Source organism: Hypanus sabinus, chromosome 12, assembly GCF_030144855.1.
Source record: "Hypanus sabinus isolate sHypSab1 chromosome 12, sHypSab1.hap1, whole genome shotgun sequence".
Classification (NCBI taxonomy): Eukaryota; Metazoa; Chordata; class Chondrichthyes; order Myliobatiformes; family Dasyatidae; genus Hypanus; species Hypanus sabinus.
Window position 1 is genome coordinate 91,050,848 of NC_082717.1, and position 19,213 is coordinate 91,070,060.

Sequence of the window (19,213 nt, forward strand, 5' to 3'; positions counted from 1 at the left end):
GAGGGTCTTGTCCCGAAACGTCGACTATTTACCGATGCGACCTGACCTGCTGAGTTATTCCAGTATTTTTAAGTGTTGCTCTGGATTCCCAGCATCTGAAGAATCTCTTGTGGATAGGGCCATTCCTGCCGCTTTGCCCCAACGGACTACAATTCCCAGCGGCCATCGGGCAACGCGGCCGTCGAGCGGGCAACGGACGGGCTGTGATGGAGAGTGAGTACCTCAGGCAGTGGATTACCCATGGGATTGTGCCGATGCTGGGAATCTTGAGGAAGACATAAGATGCCCGAGTAACTCCGCGGATCAGCACCTGTTGCCTGGCCTGCTGTGTTGCCCAGGCAGTGGTTTTCCGCCCATCCCTTCTGTCGGTTGGGGGTTGGGGGAGGGGGGAGGGAGCTGCCCCTTGCCGTTGAGTTCGTACCGTGGCGCGGCTGCAAATTATTCAGTTCGTTCCAGCTAGGGGGTTTGTAGATCCTGGATGATCTACTCCAGCCTCAACTCTTAGGTGCTACCAAAAGCTGCACCTTCCCTGTAACTAACACTACTTTCTGCGTTATTCTCGTTTTTCTACCTCAGTGCACTTACTTGAGTGTGGAATAATCTATTCGCGTGGCACACACAAAAGTTTTTCACGGTATGTCAATAATAAACCAATTCCCGTGCAAATAATTCTCATAAACCCAATTCTGGTAACTAGCAGTGGATCAGCTGCTGAGACTAGACCAGGGGTGGGCAAACTTTTTGACTTGTGGGCCACAAAGGGTTCTAAAATTTGACAGGGGGGCTGGATCAGGAGCAGATGAACCGAGTGTTTTGGTAATACTTGTATTTTGAGAATGCTGTGAATTCTAGATTGAAGAATGTACTCAAAGGCTTCTTTCTATGAGTGCTGAGAGTACATGAGAGCCTCAAGTTAATATGTGAGAAGCTGTATGTAAATAGGAGAAGCGAGCACTACTGAGCCACCCACCCACTTGGGCAGCTGCTTTATCATCTCCAAAAGGATTTGCAGCTCCCATGTTGGCTGATCACTCATCTCAGAAACTGTAGTGGAAGCAAGAGAAGATCTTCAGATGCTGGAAATCCAAGCAACACACACACGTGTAAAACTCAGTAGGTCAGGCAGCTTTTATGGAAAAGAGTACAGTTGATGTTTGGGGCAGAGACTCTTCATCAGGACACCCTTGATCCCAAGGGACTGTTAAGACAGGTTCCCAACCTTTTTTTATGAAATGGACCATTATCATTAACCAAGGGGTCCGTGGTCCACAAGTTGCGAACCCCTGGTGTAAGAGAAGTCAAAGTCATACAGTGCAGAAACAGAGCCTGCTGTTTGTGCACACTGATCTTTTTGGCCATTTATATAATCGCATTTGTCTGCATTAGGACTGTATCCTTCTTCGCCTTGTCTGTTTGAATGTCTAAATGCCTCTTAAACCTACTCATTTCACCTCTTGCAGTTCATTCCAGATGTTTTGCTGGAAAAAATAAGACATCTCCTCAGCTTCCCTTTTACTTATCTATCCACTTAAACTTTGCCATCTTATTTTCGATATCCCTACCGGGATATCAAAATCTTTTGATTTTGATTATTTAAGACATAAATATTTCACTTGAGCACCCATGATGGACTATAGGGAGCTGCTAAAGTGGCTGATAGTCTACACTCAGGTAGCAGTACATCGTTCCTCCTCCTTTCTCTACCTCAATAAGCCTGGTCAACAGAACCCCCAACCCTGAATGCCAGTGGCAGCAAAGCAGACTACGCCAGGTCTGTGCTTTTACCATGCTCACTCTGGTAGGGGTGCTAGGAAGTGCCAACCACCTTGCAGCTTTGACAGTGCCAGCACATCAGGACTCAGAGGTCTGTGAACACTGTGGGTTCCAGCTGCCAGTGTTGTCTACTGTTCATCAGAGACACCCTTTTCAGGGTTTCAATTCCTCTGTGACACGGGTGCTCAAGTGAGTATTCTGCCAGCGTCGCCTATTGAGGAGAAGGTAAAGAGTGGTGAAACCTCACTAGAGGCTGCCAATGGCAACAGCACCCAGACTTGCAGGACAAGACAGGTTATGCACTACTTCAGTGAGTGATGTTATACTTGGGATTTTGTCCTGGCTAATGTGGTTAGACCTCTGCTCGGTGCAGATTTCCTGTGTGCCCAAGGACTTTTAGTTGATCTTTAGAACCCCTGGCTTGTGGATCTCATGGGCTTTGTTTCATTAGCTTGCTCCCCCAGTAAGTTCCCCACAATGACTCTATCAAGCACATGCACCACCGCGTGTGAGCTTACTCGACTGCTGGGCGAATTCCCAAACCTCACCAAGCCCGCATTCTCCACCACACTTGCAAAACATGGGGTCGTGCACCACGTTCCCACATCTAGCTGCCAGTCCATGCCCGCGCAGAAAAGCTGGCAACTACAAAGGCTGAGTTGGCCAATGTGGAAAGGTTCAGAATTGTACACCGGTTGAATAGCCCCTGGGCTTCACCCCTCCATGTGGTCTTTAAGTGTGACGGTGGTTGCCACACAAGTGGTGATCATCAATCAGTTAAGGAGGCCATGACCCCCCCCCCCCCCCCCCCAATCATTACCCAGCCTCACACATCCAAGACTTTTCGGTACGTTTAGCCAGAATGTTAATTTTTTCCAAAGTCGAGCTAGTTAGGGGCTTATCAAGTAACTGTGTGCTCAGAGGATATTGCCAAAATGGCTGTGATAACCCCATTTGACCTATTTGAGTTTCTGTTTGGACTGAAAAATGCAGCAGATTTTCCAACAGGTGATGGATTCTATTAAAAGACTTCTTTTTATTTACCTGGACAACATACTTGGCGCCAATGCATCCAAATCCAAGCACGTATCTCTTCTCTGCATACTTTCCGAATGCTTAAGCCAACATGGGTTGATTATTAACTCGGCTAAATGCCAGTTTGGGTTGTCATCCATTGACTTTTTCAACCATCGCATTTCTGCAGAAGCTGCAAACTCCTCCCATCAAAGGCAGCTGCTATTACAGATTTCAGTTTTGCTACAACAAAACTTCAGCAGGTATTAGGTATGGTGAATTCCTATCACCACTTCTTTCCACAAGCAACTGAACTTATGCTCACCCTGTATAGTGTACTTAAAGGCAATACCTCTAATCAAGAGCTTGACTAGTCAGCGGACATGACCAGGGCATTTGATGATACCAGATGAGCTCTTTCCAACAAGATCCTACTGGTGCACCCGTTCCCCAACGCACCCATAGCCATTACAACTGATGCCTCAAACTGTGCTGTGGGTGCTGTGCATGAACAGTTGGCCAGAGCCATGTGGCAGCCATTTGCCGTCTTCGGTTGGCAGCTACGTCACCCCCGAATGGAAGTACAGCACATTTGACCACGAGCTTCTTGGTTTCTACCTGGCTGTCTGCCATTTCATCCGTTCGTTGACCACAAACTTCTTGTGCACGCAGTGGCTAAGATATCAGACCCTTGGTCTGCACGGCAGCAACACCACCCGGCCTACGTATTGGAGTTCACAACCGATATACAACATATCCAGGGGAAAAATAATGCTGTGGCTGATTGCCTCTCACAGCCAGCAGTTGAGGCCATACTCCTAGGGGTAGATTATGGCAGCCTACCAAGTTACTGACCCAGAGGACCAGGCTTACCGAGCAGCAATCATGGGCCTGCAGTTGGCTGACATTAAGTTTGGGGAAGCAGGGGTTCTCCTGTGCGATGTCTCAACCAGTCGTCCTCACATGGAACTAGACTGTTTTCAACTCCATACGTGGCCTTTTGCATCCAGGCTGGAAGGCCTCAGAGAAACTGGTTGCATTAAAGTTCGTTTGGCACGGCCTCAGAAAGGACGTGCGTATTTGGACTGCAGCTTGTGTGGAGTGCCAGTGGGTAAAACTTAACTGCCATGTTCAGGCACCATCGGCACCTTTCGAGGTCCCTGAGAGATGGTTTGACCATGTCAATGTGGACCTTGTAGGTCCTCTTCCCCCCACTCCCGTGGTTTCGTGCAGCTCCTTACCATGGTGGACTGTGCCACCAGGTGGCCAGAGGTCATCCTTCTAGCATTGACGATGGCCACAGATATGGCTCGGGCTTTCATCAGCACCTGGGCGGCTCAGTTTGGCACCCCTCTGATGTTTCCTCTGAACACAGTCCCCAATTCATTTCAGACTTCTGGGCTGCAGTGGCCCAGAATCTCAGCATTAGGCTGCATCACACCACGGTGTATCACACACAGTCTATGGCCTATGCAGGCGGTTTCATTGCTCCTTAAAGGCTGCTCTGAGGCCTTCCCTGACCGATGAATGTTGGCATGATCATCTCCCATGGGTTCCGTTGGGGGTCAGAACTCCAAAAGATGACCTGCTCTTGTCCATGGCTGAGTTGGTATACGGGCATCTGCTATGAATGCAAGGTGATTTCACTTCTGACGCCACGACCACTTGGTCAGCCTCTCAACAATGTTCCACCCTCCTCAGTAAGTTCAATTCCTTTGCACCTATTCCTACCTCCCATCATGGCATACAGCACTCTTAGGTTCCTGTTAACATTCTGCTACATCAGGCTAGAAGGGTCTCAGCTCGAAACATCAACTGTACTCTTTCCCATAGATGCTGCCTGGCCTGCTGAATTCCTCCAGCATTTTGTGTGTGTTGGTTACATTCTACAGGCAGTCCCCGGGTTACAAACGAGCTCCGTTCCTGAGTCCGTCTTTCAGTCGGAACAGGTAGATCTGTTATTATTTAGTGTCAGTTAGTCAAATGTTTGTCTTAGTATATAGTATATATTTTACAAAACACTATATAAAACACTTAAGAACCATATGCATTTCAGTAATTAAACCACTGCGTTGTTTAATAATAATTGTAGCTTTCATCGGGGCAGGGCCTTTCACATGCTCCATTATTCTCACTTTATCCTTTACCTGTATCCTTTAAAATTGTTCCAATCATTGACTGGCTGCAGCCTAACGCTTTTACAATGACTGATGGCATTTCACCTCTTTCCGATCACTTTATTATTTCCACTTCATTTTCAATCGCGATCGTTTTCCATCAACAGAACAGAAAACTGCAGGATCAGCAGCAGGTATGGGTCCTCTGCTCCCCCAGGTCCTAGTCCTAGACCCGCACTGAGTCAGGTTAAATGGGACAAGTGGGGGCGGTGCTGACTGGAAAAGGGGGGGGGGGTCAGGGTGAATCTTGCTTAGAAATATTTAAGCCAAATACAAAGTTACACACTCAACACAGTGTCAACAGCAATGACATAAAATGGCAGACGGCGTCGTGATCCAACTTAAAATGGCGGATGGCGTTCTCCTCCCTCCATTCGTAAGTACGAGTTGTTCAAAGTTGGACATTTGTAACTCGGGGACTGCCTGTACCTCGTTTGTTTTTGTCCGCCATAATGCACACCCTTATGATGGCCCGTTCTGCATTTTGGAATGGGGAGAAAAGGCTTATCATGGATGAGGGGGATAAACGAGAATGTATTTTGATAGATTGCTTTAAACTGGCCCACCAAGATTTGGAGTATTCCACTACCATGCCCCTGGTGTCACAACATGGCCATAAGCGTGTTGACGCACCTGTGAACAAGTCAGAGACATCTGCTGTTCCTCCACTCATAGAGCACAGGACCCAAGCTGGGTGGTTCATCCAAGATCTGGACAAGCACATAATGCCAGTTTTAGTGAATTCTAGTGGGGTCCATGAGGGGTAACGTAATTGGGGAGAAATGTGGATAATTCACAACCACCGATATTGAGTTGGGTTTCATTTTAAGAGACTGGTCTGACATGATATTGTTACATAAGGATTTTTAATGTGCTTTTGTGTGTTTAGGAGTTCGATAACGTGTTATGGGTTTCAGTAAATATAAAATGCTTAACTTTCTTTTATTTGTAAATATCTACAATAAGACATGAGAGCAGAATTAGGCCATTTAGACCATTAAGTCTGCTCTGCCATTTCATCAGAGCTGATTTATTATCCCTTTCAACCCCATGCTCCTGCCTTCTCCCCATAACCTTTGACACCCTTACTAATCAAGAACCTATCAACCTAAGCTTTAAATATATCCAATGACTTGGCTTCTACAGGAACCTGTAGCAATGTACCACAAATCTACCACCCAGTACAATACAAACTTCAAAGTGAAGTGCTTTGAGTTGTCCTGAGGTTATGATAGATAAATTAATTCTACTCCCTTTTTGTCCCTCTTTTTACATACTAATAATGTAAGCCTGTTGGGCATTATCAGCGTGTTCTCCTCTTGGCAATATTTGCATGCTGACACAGCTATAATCACTCATTTTGAAATTCCCTGTGATTCTTCAATTCTTTGACATTCTTGCAATATTATCAGATATCGTGTATGGTGATTATTAAAGTAAATGAAATCTGTGTAATGAACACATGCTGAAGGCAAACATCCATTTTCAGAGGTTTTGAAAAATAACAATTACTGAATGGGATGATAAAAGCTGAAGTTATTCTTTTTTAACCTGTAAACAGATCCAGTGTATACAGATAGCAAGGGGTGACTTATGTCACTGAAGTCATTTACAATCATGGGGCTACTGAAGATGAAAAAGTCTTCAAACTGGAAAATTCTAAGCCCACACTGGTGCTATCCCTTTATTGACCATGTTAAGGCCCAGAACCACCTGGAATAAAGCATTATTGTGCTAAGCCCCTAAGTCTACTAATGTTGGGTTACCAATACAAGAGGTTACTGAAGTATGTCTATGCTTTCACATCGATACACATTAGGTTAGTGTAGTGAAGTGGACATCGGGTAAAAGATCAGGCAGAATCTTATTGAATGACAGAACAGATGGTACCCTAGTTCTACTGTGACAGTTCGAAGATTTGGTTTCAGGTTTTTATTTAAATAGTCAAGAAATAAATGCATTGGTACCAGCAAGAAGTGATCAGGCTGTAAAGCAATTGCAACTACAATCTGGTTAGTAAACATCCTTCACATTTTGTGATTAGCCTTTTGTTGCCCTCCATTCCGTGGGAAGTCTTCTTGAAAGATGACTACCATCAGGCGATAAGTTCCAGCAATGTCTGTATCATGAGAATGATTTCTTTGTAAACTTGTCTTTGAAGATTCACATTTTTTAAACCTTTTCACATTATAACTTGTGGGTCACTTTAAGTAATGGCAATGGGAACAAAGCTAGTAAGAAGACGGTAGCAGTAACTCCGATTTTATATTAGTGTTCAGCAAAATATCCAGAAGGAAAGGAAGTTCATTGGTGTGTTGCTTTTCTGGCTTAAATCCTTAGTTGAGGTTTGCTTAGTCCTTCTATTTAGCTTCCTGTGGGATGCCTCAGCTGGCTTTTACTTGAGCTACCAAATGCTTGGGATAGCTGTTATTATCTTAATTTTATTTCTTTCCAGTTTATGTCTTCAGTTCTTTCTACAAATTAATGCCCCCCTACCCCTCCCATCTAAATATTTGCCCAAATTTCCCTTAAATGGTGCAATCAATCCCCACCCACCACTTCTGGCAACTCATTCCACACTCATAACACTATATGATTGAAGAAGATCCCCCTCATGTTCCCCTTAAATATTTATCTTTCCACTCTTAACCCATGACCTCTAGTTCTAGTCTCACCCAACCTCAGTGGAAAAAGCCTGCTTGCATTTACCCTCTCTATACCCCTCATAATTTTATATATCTCTATCAAATGTCCCCTCATTCTCATACACTCCGGGGGGAAAAAGTCCTATGCTAATCAACCTTTCCCTATATCTCAGGTCTTTCCTATAGGTAGGTGACGTGTTTTATACAACTTCAGCATAATATCCCATCTCCTATACTGAATGCTTTGATTTATAGCCAGAAGTTTTCTTTATGACTCTAACTAGTTTACAAACCTTATGTAAGTCAACTTTAATTTTCTATCTTCAAGGGATTATATGTAATTCTACAAGAGTGAGGGCAAAGAACTCGAAGATTTTTAGTTAATCATGGAAGCAATCCATTACTTCCCTGAAGCACTTCTGTTTTCTTTATTAACTTATTCAGCATAAAATTAATTCATAGTTTGCTAAAACACTACAGCTATGATATTTTTCCTTCCTGTAACATTTTTTTGCTAGTTAATGTAATGTTGACAGAAACATGAAAGTGCAGTCAAGAAAATCATTCCATATGTTATGGTGTACAGATATCTCCTACTGCTTGCTGTTAGCAACTCCACTATGCACAATCTAGAGCAGGGGTGAGCAAACTTTTTGAATTGTGGGCCACAAAGGGTTCTAAAATTTGACAGGGGGGCCGGACCAGGAGCAGATGGACGGAGTGTTTTGGTAATACACCTCATAAGAGAAAATAAAATATCATGGGATATGTAGAAAACAGGTGCTTTAATTCAATTGAAAATGAACAAATGCATTACAACAAAATATCTGTCTTTGAAGTCCCATGGTATTTAGCTATTTATTGAAATGACTTTTAAAACACTGAAAATTAAATGAATAAAATACAGCTTTTTTAATAGTAACAGTTATTATTTTAAAGCACTGAAAATTCTGTTATCCTTCAAGATATTATCATCATCACTCTCCTCCTGACTGTCTTTATTTCAAAAATGGTAGTAGATGCAGGTCTACTTGTCCTGCTCCTTCTTATTCAATTGTTCCCTGTGCCAAAACTCAACAACGACCAGCACAAAGACAGAACTCTGACAGCGCGCCAGTATGCGGAGCGCGTTATTTGATCTGGAGCGCATTTTTTATTTTGAGAACATACGTGCACCTGCGCACTGCTCATGTCCATCATTTAACAGAAATGACATGTAACATGTAAGGCTTATTGAAAAAAATATTCTCAGATGCATTTTTTTACATAACACAATGAAGAAACTTATTTTTAATTTCAGTGGGAACAGCGTTGTTGGTCTCCCTTTTTAGCCAGCACATCAAAGTCTGGATTTAGTTTTGTTGTGGCGATTCTCAGGATGGATCTGAGATATTGGTCAGTTAACTTGGATCTGTGGCTGGCTTTGTTGACGTTCATGACGCTGAACGCCTGTTCACACAAATAGGTCGAGCCAAACAAAGAGTAAAGCGCAAATGTGGAGTAATACGCTGCACCTCAACAAAGGTCAATGTATATAGAGTACGTCATCTATTGGGAAAACGCCAGAATTGCGGGGAAAAAAACGTTAACAAGGTTTATTAATATAATTTCATCAAGTTCTGCGGGCCGGATTATAAAGCTTAATGGGCCGCATATGGCCCGCGGGCCGTAGTTTGCCCATGCCTGATCTAGAGCCTGGCTGTGAAAAGAGGAAGGTTAGGCATGTGGCTAGCAACTCCATCCTGTAAAACTCCAGAGCTACAGAAACGCCAACAGAAGGTTCAAAGACCTCATCCCTGGGATAGAAATATCTTCACCTAGAAGACGTATAAAGTTATGTTGTGAAAGTGGAGGCCGCAGGGTCATTTAACCCACGGCCCAGGACAGTGGACTCAGGCAAGCTGCAGTCGGGGGCCTATGCCCCAGTAGGGGTGATGGGCTTAAGAAGATGAAGGACTTGCTGTTGGCAGCAAAATAATGAGTCTTACTGTACTACTGATTTTATAAGGCCGCACACAAAGATTTGGCAACCCTTCTGCTATGGACACACCAACCAACCCATCACCATTTTCAGTCATGTAAATTTTCATTCTTGTTTCAGGTACCGTACTTGAGGTACAGTGGAAAAACTGTTGGGCGTGCCTTCCATACAGATCACTTCATTACAGTAGTGCCTTGAGCACTGCAGGTCAGCTAAGAAGGTGGTTGGCTGCAGTCTACCATCACTGCAGGACTAATACATGTCCAGGACAAAGAACAGGGCAGGAAAAATTATTGCACTCACTACCCACCCTGCAAACTGCCTTTTTCGGGCTATTAAAACAAATAACTTTCTTCCCCCAGGTAGTTAATTTGATTTAGCCTTTCTAGTTAGCCACCCCCACAGCTCTCTATTTATTAGCTTAGTCACTGCACTGCACTGTAAACACTTTAAACCACTTTTTATAAAGCTGTTTTCTTTATAAATACATGCTCGTATGTATGCACATTTATTCTGTATCTGTACTTAACCTCTAACTTATTTTTATATAATTCTTTATAAATGGTGAATGTTTTTTTTTATTGCATACCTTACCAACACATCACAGCAAATTTCTAATACGTGTATAGTTGAACCTTGATCCTTGAGGTAGTACCAGGGGCAACAAAATGCAGAATAAGGTGTAGCAATTCTTCAAGTCATCTAGTTTGGATTTAAAGGAGTAGCATGGTTGTTACAGAAGGAGACCTGCGGAGAGTGACTTGTAGTGAGTTACCATGCTCCAGCATCATCTCACATCCCAAGGCAGGGATTGTCAACAGGTGGCATCTATAACACAGAAAGAATTGCAGTCGATTGAGAAATGTTTCATTGGTTGTAGAGCATCCTGAGAAAAATTGGGAAAACCTTTCATGTTATTTAAGTAACACACACAAAATGCTGCAGGAACTCAACAGATCAGGCAGCATCTATGGAAAAGAATAAAGAATCAATGTTCTGGACCAAGACCCTTCATCGGGTCTCATGAAGAGTCTCAGCCTGAACCATCAACTCTTTATTCCTTTCCGTAGATGCTGCCTTATCTACTGAGTTCTTCCAGCATTTTGTGTGTGTGTGTTACTCTGTATTTCCAGCATCTGCAGAATCTTTTGTGTTTACATTATTTAAGTATATTATACTCGAAGTCCTGTTGCAGATGACATAATGAAAGTGTTAACCTTGTATTGTGTTGCAGAATGAAGAGGATCTGACTGACTCCTCCCAACCACACTGGAAAATGAATTACTTCGGGGTGCTGAGTCTTGCTACCTGCGGAATAGCCAGGAGTTCTCTGAAGCAGTACAATGGTGCACTCCTGAAGGAGTTGGTATCCTTGCAACACAGTTACTGTACTTCCCTGTGCCTCCATGACCAGAAAAAGGACCAAAGCAAATATGAGAAGGTAGACCATGAGAAATATGCCTCCTTGGTCCGCTCTGTTGTGTCAACAAAAGTCAGTCCGCAGGCTCCTGAGACACTGCTGGGAGAGGATGACCTTTTGTATGGACCTGTCATCAAATCAAAGCTGGCTGGGGAAGAGCTGGCACCTGTGGGCCTCCTGAATCTGCCTCCGTTGTTGAACGGTGAGCGGCACTGTCCTCAGCGTGAGCCAGAAGCTGTTGTCCAGCCACCGCTGAGGATTCCTCTGCAGAGGAACAGTGCCAAGACCAGGCTGCCCAGCGTAACACAGATCCTGCAGCTAACCATGAGCTTGGAGCAAGCCTTTTATCTGGAAAGATGGAGACGGAGGATGATGAAAGAGTTGGGCCCAGATGGCTTTAAAGCATACACTAAAAGTAAGTGTATTCTGAGATCCTGACATTTCAGTGCCAACGAGAATTCCTGATGAATGTTTGTTTGCTTCTACCCGGACAGCTAACCAGATAACACACACAAAATGTTAGAGGAACTCAGCAGATCTGGCAGCGTTTATGGAGAAGAATAAATAGTTAAAACTTTGTGCCGAGACCCTTCATCAGTACTGGAAAGGAAAGAGTAAAGAAGTCAAAATAAGAAGGCGGGGGAGAAGAAAGAGTACAAGCTAGCAGGTGAAAGGTGAAGCCAGGTGAGGGGGGAAGGTGGGTAGCAGAGGGGGGATGAAGTAAGAAGCTGGGAAGTGATGGATGGAAGAGATCTAGTATCACACTCTCTAGTTTGGACTTCTATGTACTGAGTAAGGAAGCTTTCCTGAACACATCTGACAAACTCTTTTCCATCCAGCCCTTTTATAGTATTAGAGTCCCAGTCAATATGTGGAAGGTTAAAATCACGTAGTATCACAACCTTATGTTTCTTGCAATAGTCTGACCTCTCTGCAAATTTGCTCCTCTAACTGCCTTAGACTGTTGGGTGGTCTATAATTTAATCCCTTGACACGGTCGTGCCTTTCTTATTGCTCAGTTCTACCCATGAAGCCTCTGTAGATGAGCTGTACAGTCTGTCCTGACTGAGCACTGCTGTAACGTTTTCATGACTGGTAATTCCATCCCTGCCGCTCTATCACGTCTAAGTGTTTAGAGATGTTTTAGGAATTTAAGAGCACTAAATGCTAGTTTTTTTTGTTTTTAAATATGCTATCCATTGTCGTGCTTGTTCTTGTTGCATTGGATGCTGAAGGCAAAATACTTACTTTCCATATTTCCCTAGACATTCTCAATCGAGGGCGGCTTTTCCATTCTGCTTTAGAGGACGCTCTTCTCTCATCCAAAATTCCGCAGACCAGCAATGAGGATGTAGCAGGGTACTTGCAAAGTGTAAAGAGTGTCCTGGAAGACGTTAAAGGAACCAGAGTATTGGAGAGTGCGGTGAATCACCTGCCTTTACAGTATACAGGCCTGGTGGACTGTGTGGCTAAGTATCGGTAAGATCTGGCTCTGTGTTCCACTGACAGGTTTTATGATTAGCAGAATCTTGCCTGACTATAGGACACATTAGTAGTGAAAGAATGCTTGTTGGAGGGACTCAAGAGAAGATTGATGGACTGGTGTGATACAAAAGCTCACGTTAGAGCCTTCACTTTAACATTTTACATAAATGATTTTAGTAAAGGTTGCTTATTTTGGTGGTGACACCAGACTGGGTAGGAACTGAGTTGTGAATAGAACACAAGGAGGTTAATGCCCATTTATTTATTTATCTCTTTGTTTATTTATTTAGAGATGCAGCACAGAACAGCAAGCCCAGTTTTAACACCTAGCCTAATCATGGGGCAATTTTCCAAGAACAATTAACCTACTAACTAGTAAATTTTTGGACTGTGGGAGGAGAGCCACGTGATCACAGTACAACCTCCTTACAGGCAGTGCTGGAATTGAACTGAACACTGACACCCCGATCTGTCGTAGTATTGCACTGACTGCTATGCTGGGATGGAATCCACATGTAGTTTAAGTGAAAGGACAATAATCTAGCATTGGACCCCACTGGGATGGAACCCACATGTAGTTTAAGTGAAAGGACAATGGAAAATGTAAAATTTCCCATTTAGCCAGGGAAAAGAAAAATACATTATAAAATTAATGAGTGATTGCAGAGTTGAGATGCGAAAGATCTGGCCTCCAGTGCAAGATTCACTAAAGACTAGAATTCAGGTATAGAAGACATTTAGCAAGTGTTATAAGACCATAAGACATAGGAGCAGAATTAGGCCATTTGGCCCGTTGTGTCTGCCCTGCCATTCCATCACGGCTGATTTATTATTATCCTTCTCAATGCCATTCTCCTGCCTTTTCCCTGTACCCTTTAATGCCCTTACTAATCAGGAACCTATCCACCTCCACTTTAACTATATCCCATGGCTTAGCCTCCACAGTCATCTGTGCAATGAATTCCACAGATTCACCACCATCAAGCTGAAGAAATTCCTCCACATCTCTGTACTAAAAGGACATACTTCTATTCTGAGGCAGTGCCCTTTGGCATTAGGCTCTCCCTCTACCCTCAGGAGTTGTGGAATAGCAGTAACAGCTAAGCTAATTCATCTGGCCCTCTGTTGGTTGAGGTCAACCATGGATGTTGTGTTCTAGCTGTCAAAATCAATACACAAGCTAGTTAATTCAGAAGACAACAGACAGGTCTTCAGACAGAGGTATTGGCATGTGATGTTCCTGTACTAATCAAACGGGTGCTTTTGTTTTAAGAACATGGGCTACTGGTAGACAACAGGATGTCACTTGAGAGATTCTCTTTGGAAACTGACAAGGCAAATCTCTTGTATTGACACTTGAGAAATACTTGGTCAAACAATGTGAAATCCATCGATACTTTGCAATTGTCATGTTTCTGTGCCATTGTAACTACATGGGGATACAACTACATTGTAACAAAGTGTTCATGGTGATTGACTCTCATTGAATTTGTTCATTTCTGATGTGGAAAATTCAGTTTACAGACAGTTCCTAGGAACGGAACCCTTGTGGAGCCCAGGACTGCTTGTGTAGACTATATCGGTCTCCTTATTTAACGAAGAATGATAATGTTTTGAAAACCATTAAAAGAAACTGTCAGCTATGCTTGGAGCAAGGATGACAATGGGGCAGTAGGATTAAATGTTTTTACTGTGTTATGTTAGCCATGGTACACTCTGGGTAACTTGCAGTGTGGGCGTGACAAACTGGGACCGCTACAACAAAAACATGCACACTCAAAAGCCTGCACCAAAAGCGAGAGCCCTCCGCATGTAGAGGGCCCACCGCGAGCTTGCCACATTCTCGCAATCGATCTGATATGGTTCTGAAAGTTTACTAGACTAATATCCAGAATGGATAGGTTGTCTTTAGAGGCTGTGTAATACCTCTTTTTATTTCATCTCCTGTAAAGTAGGCTTCTACAAATCAAAGTGCAAACCCTCAACCACAGCTTCTACAGGCCAGGCATGTACATCCAGTCCAACCCCCACCCCCAACTCCTCACATTCAATTTTCAATTTCCGGCTGCTAGTTGGGATCCAGCTTCTTGCCTTACAATCCCAGGAAGTCTAGCAACCCAGCTGATGCCATACCTATCATCAGCTTACTTAGCACGGCCGGACCCAACTTTGCACTTTTTGTCACTCAGGCACTGTGTTTCCTCTGTCAATCCAGGAAGTTGCCTTTTAAGCTTGAAACTTAGTGGAATCTGGCCAGCAGACGCCGATGAATTCCTCTTGTATAGGCTGTGCAGGAAGCAACGAGTCGGTCCACTTGCCTTTGCCCTTTCAGCAATAAGTTTGCTTATTGTAAGATTCCCCAGTAAGATTGTTTTACAGACTTAAGGTCACTTTTGTAAGGGTAAGAACTAATGCCAGTATATCTGATGCTGTGTATTCTGTGCAGGGGCAAGCTGTGCGTTATCGATTGGAAAACCTCAGAGAAACCAAAGCCTTATTTTCGAAACACCTTCGACAACCCGCTGCAGGTGGCAGCATATGCTGGGGCCCTCAACCACGACAACAACTATGACTTCCAGGTCAGCTCACCTCATTCTTTTCATTGGCCATTAGCTGGTGAGAGTGGTGAAGGACTATATTCTCATCTGAAGATTGCCAGTTTTAGTCCTGCCTCAGAAAATCATGAGTAAAATTTAGGTTGGCACTCTGTGCTGCACTGCCGAGTCTGCCCTCTCCCAGAACAGGACCCCCATTTGACTTGGTGGGAGAAGTAAACAGTCCCTTGGTGCCATGGGGCTCTTGCCCTGGGGAATTATTATTGCTCCTGCTGTAAACCAGCTGTTAGTTTATGTTAGATTGATCTATGCTTCTGGGCTATTTACTATTTTAAAATAGTAACTACACTTCACTCATGTACATTGTTCCACTCCCATCAGGAAAAGGACTACACAGCGTCCACGCCAGAACCACTAGACTCCAAAATAGTTACTTCCCCAAAGCTGTCAGGATGATCAGCACCTCCACCCATTAACCCACCACTAAATACGCATCACGGAGCCTCACTTCACGTGCATATAATCATTCCCTGTAGAAAACAGTTACTTGTACGCTGTGTTTTATAGGATTACTTTTATATTTATATTTATTGTGGTTTTGTTTGTTTTATTTTTTATTGTGCTCTTTATGCATATTGTTTTAATTCTGCGATAGATCTGGAGTAACAATCTCTTTTACACTTGTGCACTGAAGAATGACAATGAGCAACCTGGAATCGTGTTCAGAGACAAATACTTTGCAGTAATGGTTGTGAAGGGCTCTACAGAATTCCACGCTCCTTCGGTTTATGAAAGATGTGTACGTTCTGTGGCTTTAAAGTGGGACAGGGAAACTGAACACCCTTTGCCATCTGGAGTTTCGCCAAAGTTAATGGCTCTTGTCAGAGTATTGCCCAGGCTTTGGGCACCTGGAGTTCTTTTCCATTGAAACCTAGAGGTCAATGATTGGAGGTCTTTGATTCTAAGCTCTCCTGTTAGGCCAGAGAGGTCTTTAGTTCAGTTCAGAGAGTTCAGTAGCTTTCAGTAGTCCTCCAAAGATGGCAGATCTCTGTACACTGAATATAGTTGGAATCCCTAAGTGATGAACTTGCATTAGTTGAGGTTATTCGCCGAGATCTCCAGCACTACACCAACTTGATAAGACAGTCAGGGTGTGAGGGAAGACTCGGAAACCCATGGCTAATTATCTGACTCAGTAATTGAAGGGTATCTGTCGACTAGCACACAAGGGTGAAACCATACATTCTTCGAAGAAGCAGATGGAGAGAAATTGTTTTCATTAGCAGTGGGCTTAAGTCCTAGTGAATACAGAATAAAGGGCAAAGGCAACACAGGAATACTTTTTCTGGTTAGTGGCTAATGTGCAGAATATAAGGTAGCAGTGGAGGCCAGTGGTTGCGTTCAAACAGGCAGCAGGTTATCTGAAGGAAAAGTATGTCTGGGGCCGTGGAGAGAGGGGTGGGGGTGTAGGGCAGGACTTAGAGGTAGTATGCATGTAGCTGGCTGAGTCTGAGGGGCTAACTGGATTAACATTTTGAGAAGACTAGAATATAAAAGCAAGGATGCACTGCTGTGCTTCATAAGACATTGGTCAGACTGCAGACTGTACTTAGAGTATTTGAAACATAGGAAACCTACAGCACAATACAGGCCCTTTGGCCCACAAAATTGTGCCGAACACGTCCCTACCTTACAAAATTACCAGGCTTACCTATAGCCCTGTATTTTACTAAGCTCCATGTACCTATCTAAAAGCCTCTTAAAAGACCCTATCGTATCCGCCTCCACCACCATTGCCGTCAGCCTATTCCATGCACTCGCTGAGTAAAAAACTTACCCCCGACATCACCTCTGTACCTACTCCCCAGCACCTTAAACCTGTGTCCTCTTGTGGCAACTATTTCAGCTCTGGGAAAAAGCCTCTGACTATCTACACAAACAATGCCTCTCATCATCTTGTACACCACTATCAGGTCACCTCTCATCCTCCTACGCTCCAAGGAGAAAAGGCCAAGTTCACTGAATCTATTCTTATAAGGCATGCTCCCCAATCCAGACAACATCCTTGTAAATCTCCTCTGCACCCTTTCTATGTTTCTACATTCTTCCTGTAGTGAGGTGACCAGAACTGAGCACAGTAGTCCAAGTGGGGTCTGACCAGGGTCCTATATAGCTGCAACATTAGCTCTCGGCTTCTAAATTCAATTCCATGATTGATGAAAGCCAATGCACCATATGCCTTCTTAACCACAGAGTCAGCCTGAGCAGCTGCTTTGAGCATCCTTTGGACTCGGACCCCAAGATCCCTCTGATCCTCGACACTGCCAAGAGTCTTACCATTAATACTATATTCTGCCATCATATTTGACCTACCAAAATGAACCACTTCACACTTGTATTCTGAGCAGTTTTGGGCCCCTTATCTGGCATTGGAGAGGGTCAAGAGGAGATTCATGAAAATGATCCCAGGAGTAAAAAAGGTTAGCGTATGAAGAGTGTTTGATAACTCTGGCTTGTTCTTGCTGGAGCTTAGAAGAATGGAGTGGGTGAATCTCATTGAAGTCTATTGAATATTGAAAGGCCTTGATAGAGTGTACATGGAGATGATGTTTCCTATAGTGAGCGAGCCTAGAACTAGAGGTTCCAGCCTCTGAATAGAAGGATGTCCCTCCAGAATGGAGATGAGGAATTTCTTTAGGTAGAGGATGGTGAACTGTGGAATGCATTGCGATGGACAGCTGTGGAAGCCGAGTAATTGGGTATATTTAAAGTTAACATTTTTCAGTTGGCATCAACAGTTACATGAAAAAGGCAGGAGAATGGGGCTGAGAGGGACAATAGATCAGCCATGATGGAATGGTGGAGCAGACGCAATGGGCCAAATGGCCTAATTTTGCTCCTATGTCTTATGGTATACAGTACCATTTGATTCACAGGGTGCTGCCCCAGCAGAGTTCAGCACAGTACTGTAGTGATTGTCTGGAACTGGGCAACCTCCAGCTCTTGGTTCAATGTTTAAATTTATTTTTGAATTCCTTTATTTGTGCTGCTGCTATAATGTGTTTCCCTTAACTGCGGCAGGTTGAGCAGGGACTAATCGTGGTGGCTTACAAGGACGGCAGGCCAGCACATGCTCACTTCATGGAGCCAGAGCTGCTTCTCACTTGCTGGCAGAGGTGGCTGCTTCGGCTGCAGAAGTACCAGGAGAAGATCGGCACTCCCACATGAGAGAGGCGAGTGACTGGGGAAAACAACACCATGGCTCCGTCCCCAAATCGACTCCAAGTCAGATCATTAAATATAGTCGAGAATGAGTTCAAGTTCAAGATTTTTTTTAGAGGTCAAGGGATATGGAGAGATAGCAGGAACAAGGCATTTGGATGAATAGCCACCATTATATCGAACAGTAGAGCAGGCTTGAAGAACTGAATGGCCTACTCCTGTTGCTGTTTCCTGATGTCCATAACTATTACATAAGCTCTAGGGGATTTTGAACCAGCCTAAGAATGTGAGGAGACAGATATCAAACCATGTCTTTCTATCTGTTAACAGAACTATTATGACTAGAAATCTTCACTATGTACCGTTTCTATTACTGCATCCTCGACCAGCTGTCACCATGAACTGTAAGGTTTGGTGACATCATCAGCGGATGTAGACTGAAGCTCAAGACTCAGTTGTGGAGTAGTTACAGCATCCCACCAAGTACACTGCAGACAAAATGGTAATAAATAGATGCATTTCTGACTAGCAAAGCAGAAGAACACATACTTCAACGTCTCTGCTTTTATTAGGTGCAAGGTTTGTCCCTGTAAGTGAAGTGTAAAGAAATTGTTTTGTGCTGTGTGCCCTGAAGCAATCCAAACACCTTCAGCAGAAAAACAGGAAAAGGGCCACTCAGCTTATTGAGACCATATCAGCTCTATGTGAGACCAATCCATCCAGTCCCATTCCCCCAACCTGTCCCCTTAACCCTGGAGATGGTTTCCTGTCAGATGTATCTTGGTCTATAATTGAAGCGGCCACTACTACATCTGTGTACTGTATTCACATCCTGATGGCTCACTGTATAAAGTTGTCATTTCCTATTACTTGATTCATTTGTCTTTCATTTTCAATCTGTACTCAGTGGCCACTTTATTAGGCGCCTCCTAAGTGTATAT

General features: G+C 43.7%; 1 protein-coding gene across 2 annotated transcripts; it reads left to right on the forward strand.

The window, feature by feature from the left end:
* The first annotated feature begins 22 nt into the window (after positions 1 to 22).
* On the forward strand, positions 23 to 19,138 carry mgme1 (mitochondrial genome maintenance exonuclease 1). 2 transcript variants are annotated; one of them, XM_059986438.1, is made up of 5 exons: positions 23 to 213; positions 10,825 to 11,425; positions 12,276 to 12,489; positions 14,942 to 15,074; positions 18,132 to 19,138. In XM_059986438.1, exons 2-5 carry the CDS (start codon positions 10,867 to 10,869, stop codon positions 18,276 to 18,278), a joined length of 1,053 nt encoding a protein of 350 aa, XP_059842421.1. In that variant the 5' UTR covers positions 23 to 213; positions 10,825 to 10,866; the 3' UTR covers positions 18,279 to 19,138. The 2 variants fall into 2 exon arrangements, with proteins under 2 accessions (XP_059842421.1, XP_059842420.1); XM_059986437.1 differs by lacking the exon at positions 23 to 213 and adding an exon at positions 5,185 to 5,340.
* Positions 19,139 to 19,213: the final 75 nt, after the last annotated feature.

Excerpts from the sequence above, each read along its gene's own strand:
- mgme1 (XM_059986437.1), top strand. The coding sequence starts at position 5,281 with ATGGCAGACGGCGTCGTGATCCAACTTAAAATGGCGGATGGCGTTCTC. Across the intron at positions 11,426-12,275 it reads CTTTAAAGCATACACTAAAA|ACATTCTCAATCGAGGGCGG; the intron begins GTAAGTGTATTC and ends ATATTTCCCTAG. Across the intron at positions 15,075-18,131 it reads ACAACAACTATGACTTCCAG|GTTGAGCAGGGACTAATCGT; the intron begins GTCAGCTCACCT and ends TAACTGCGGCAG.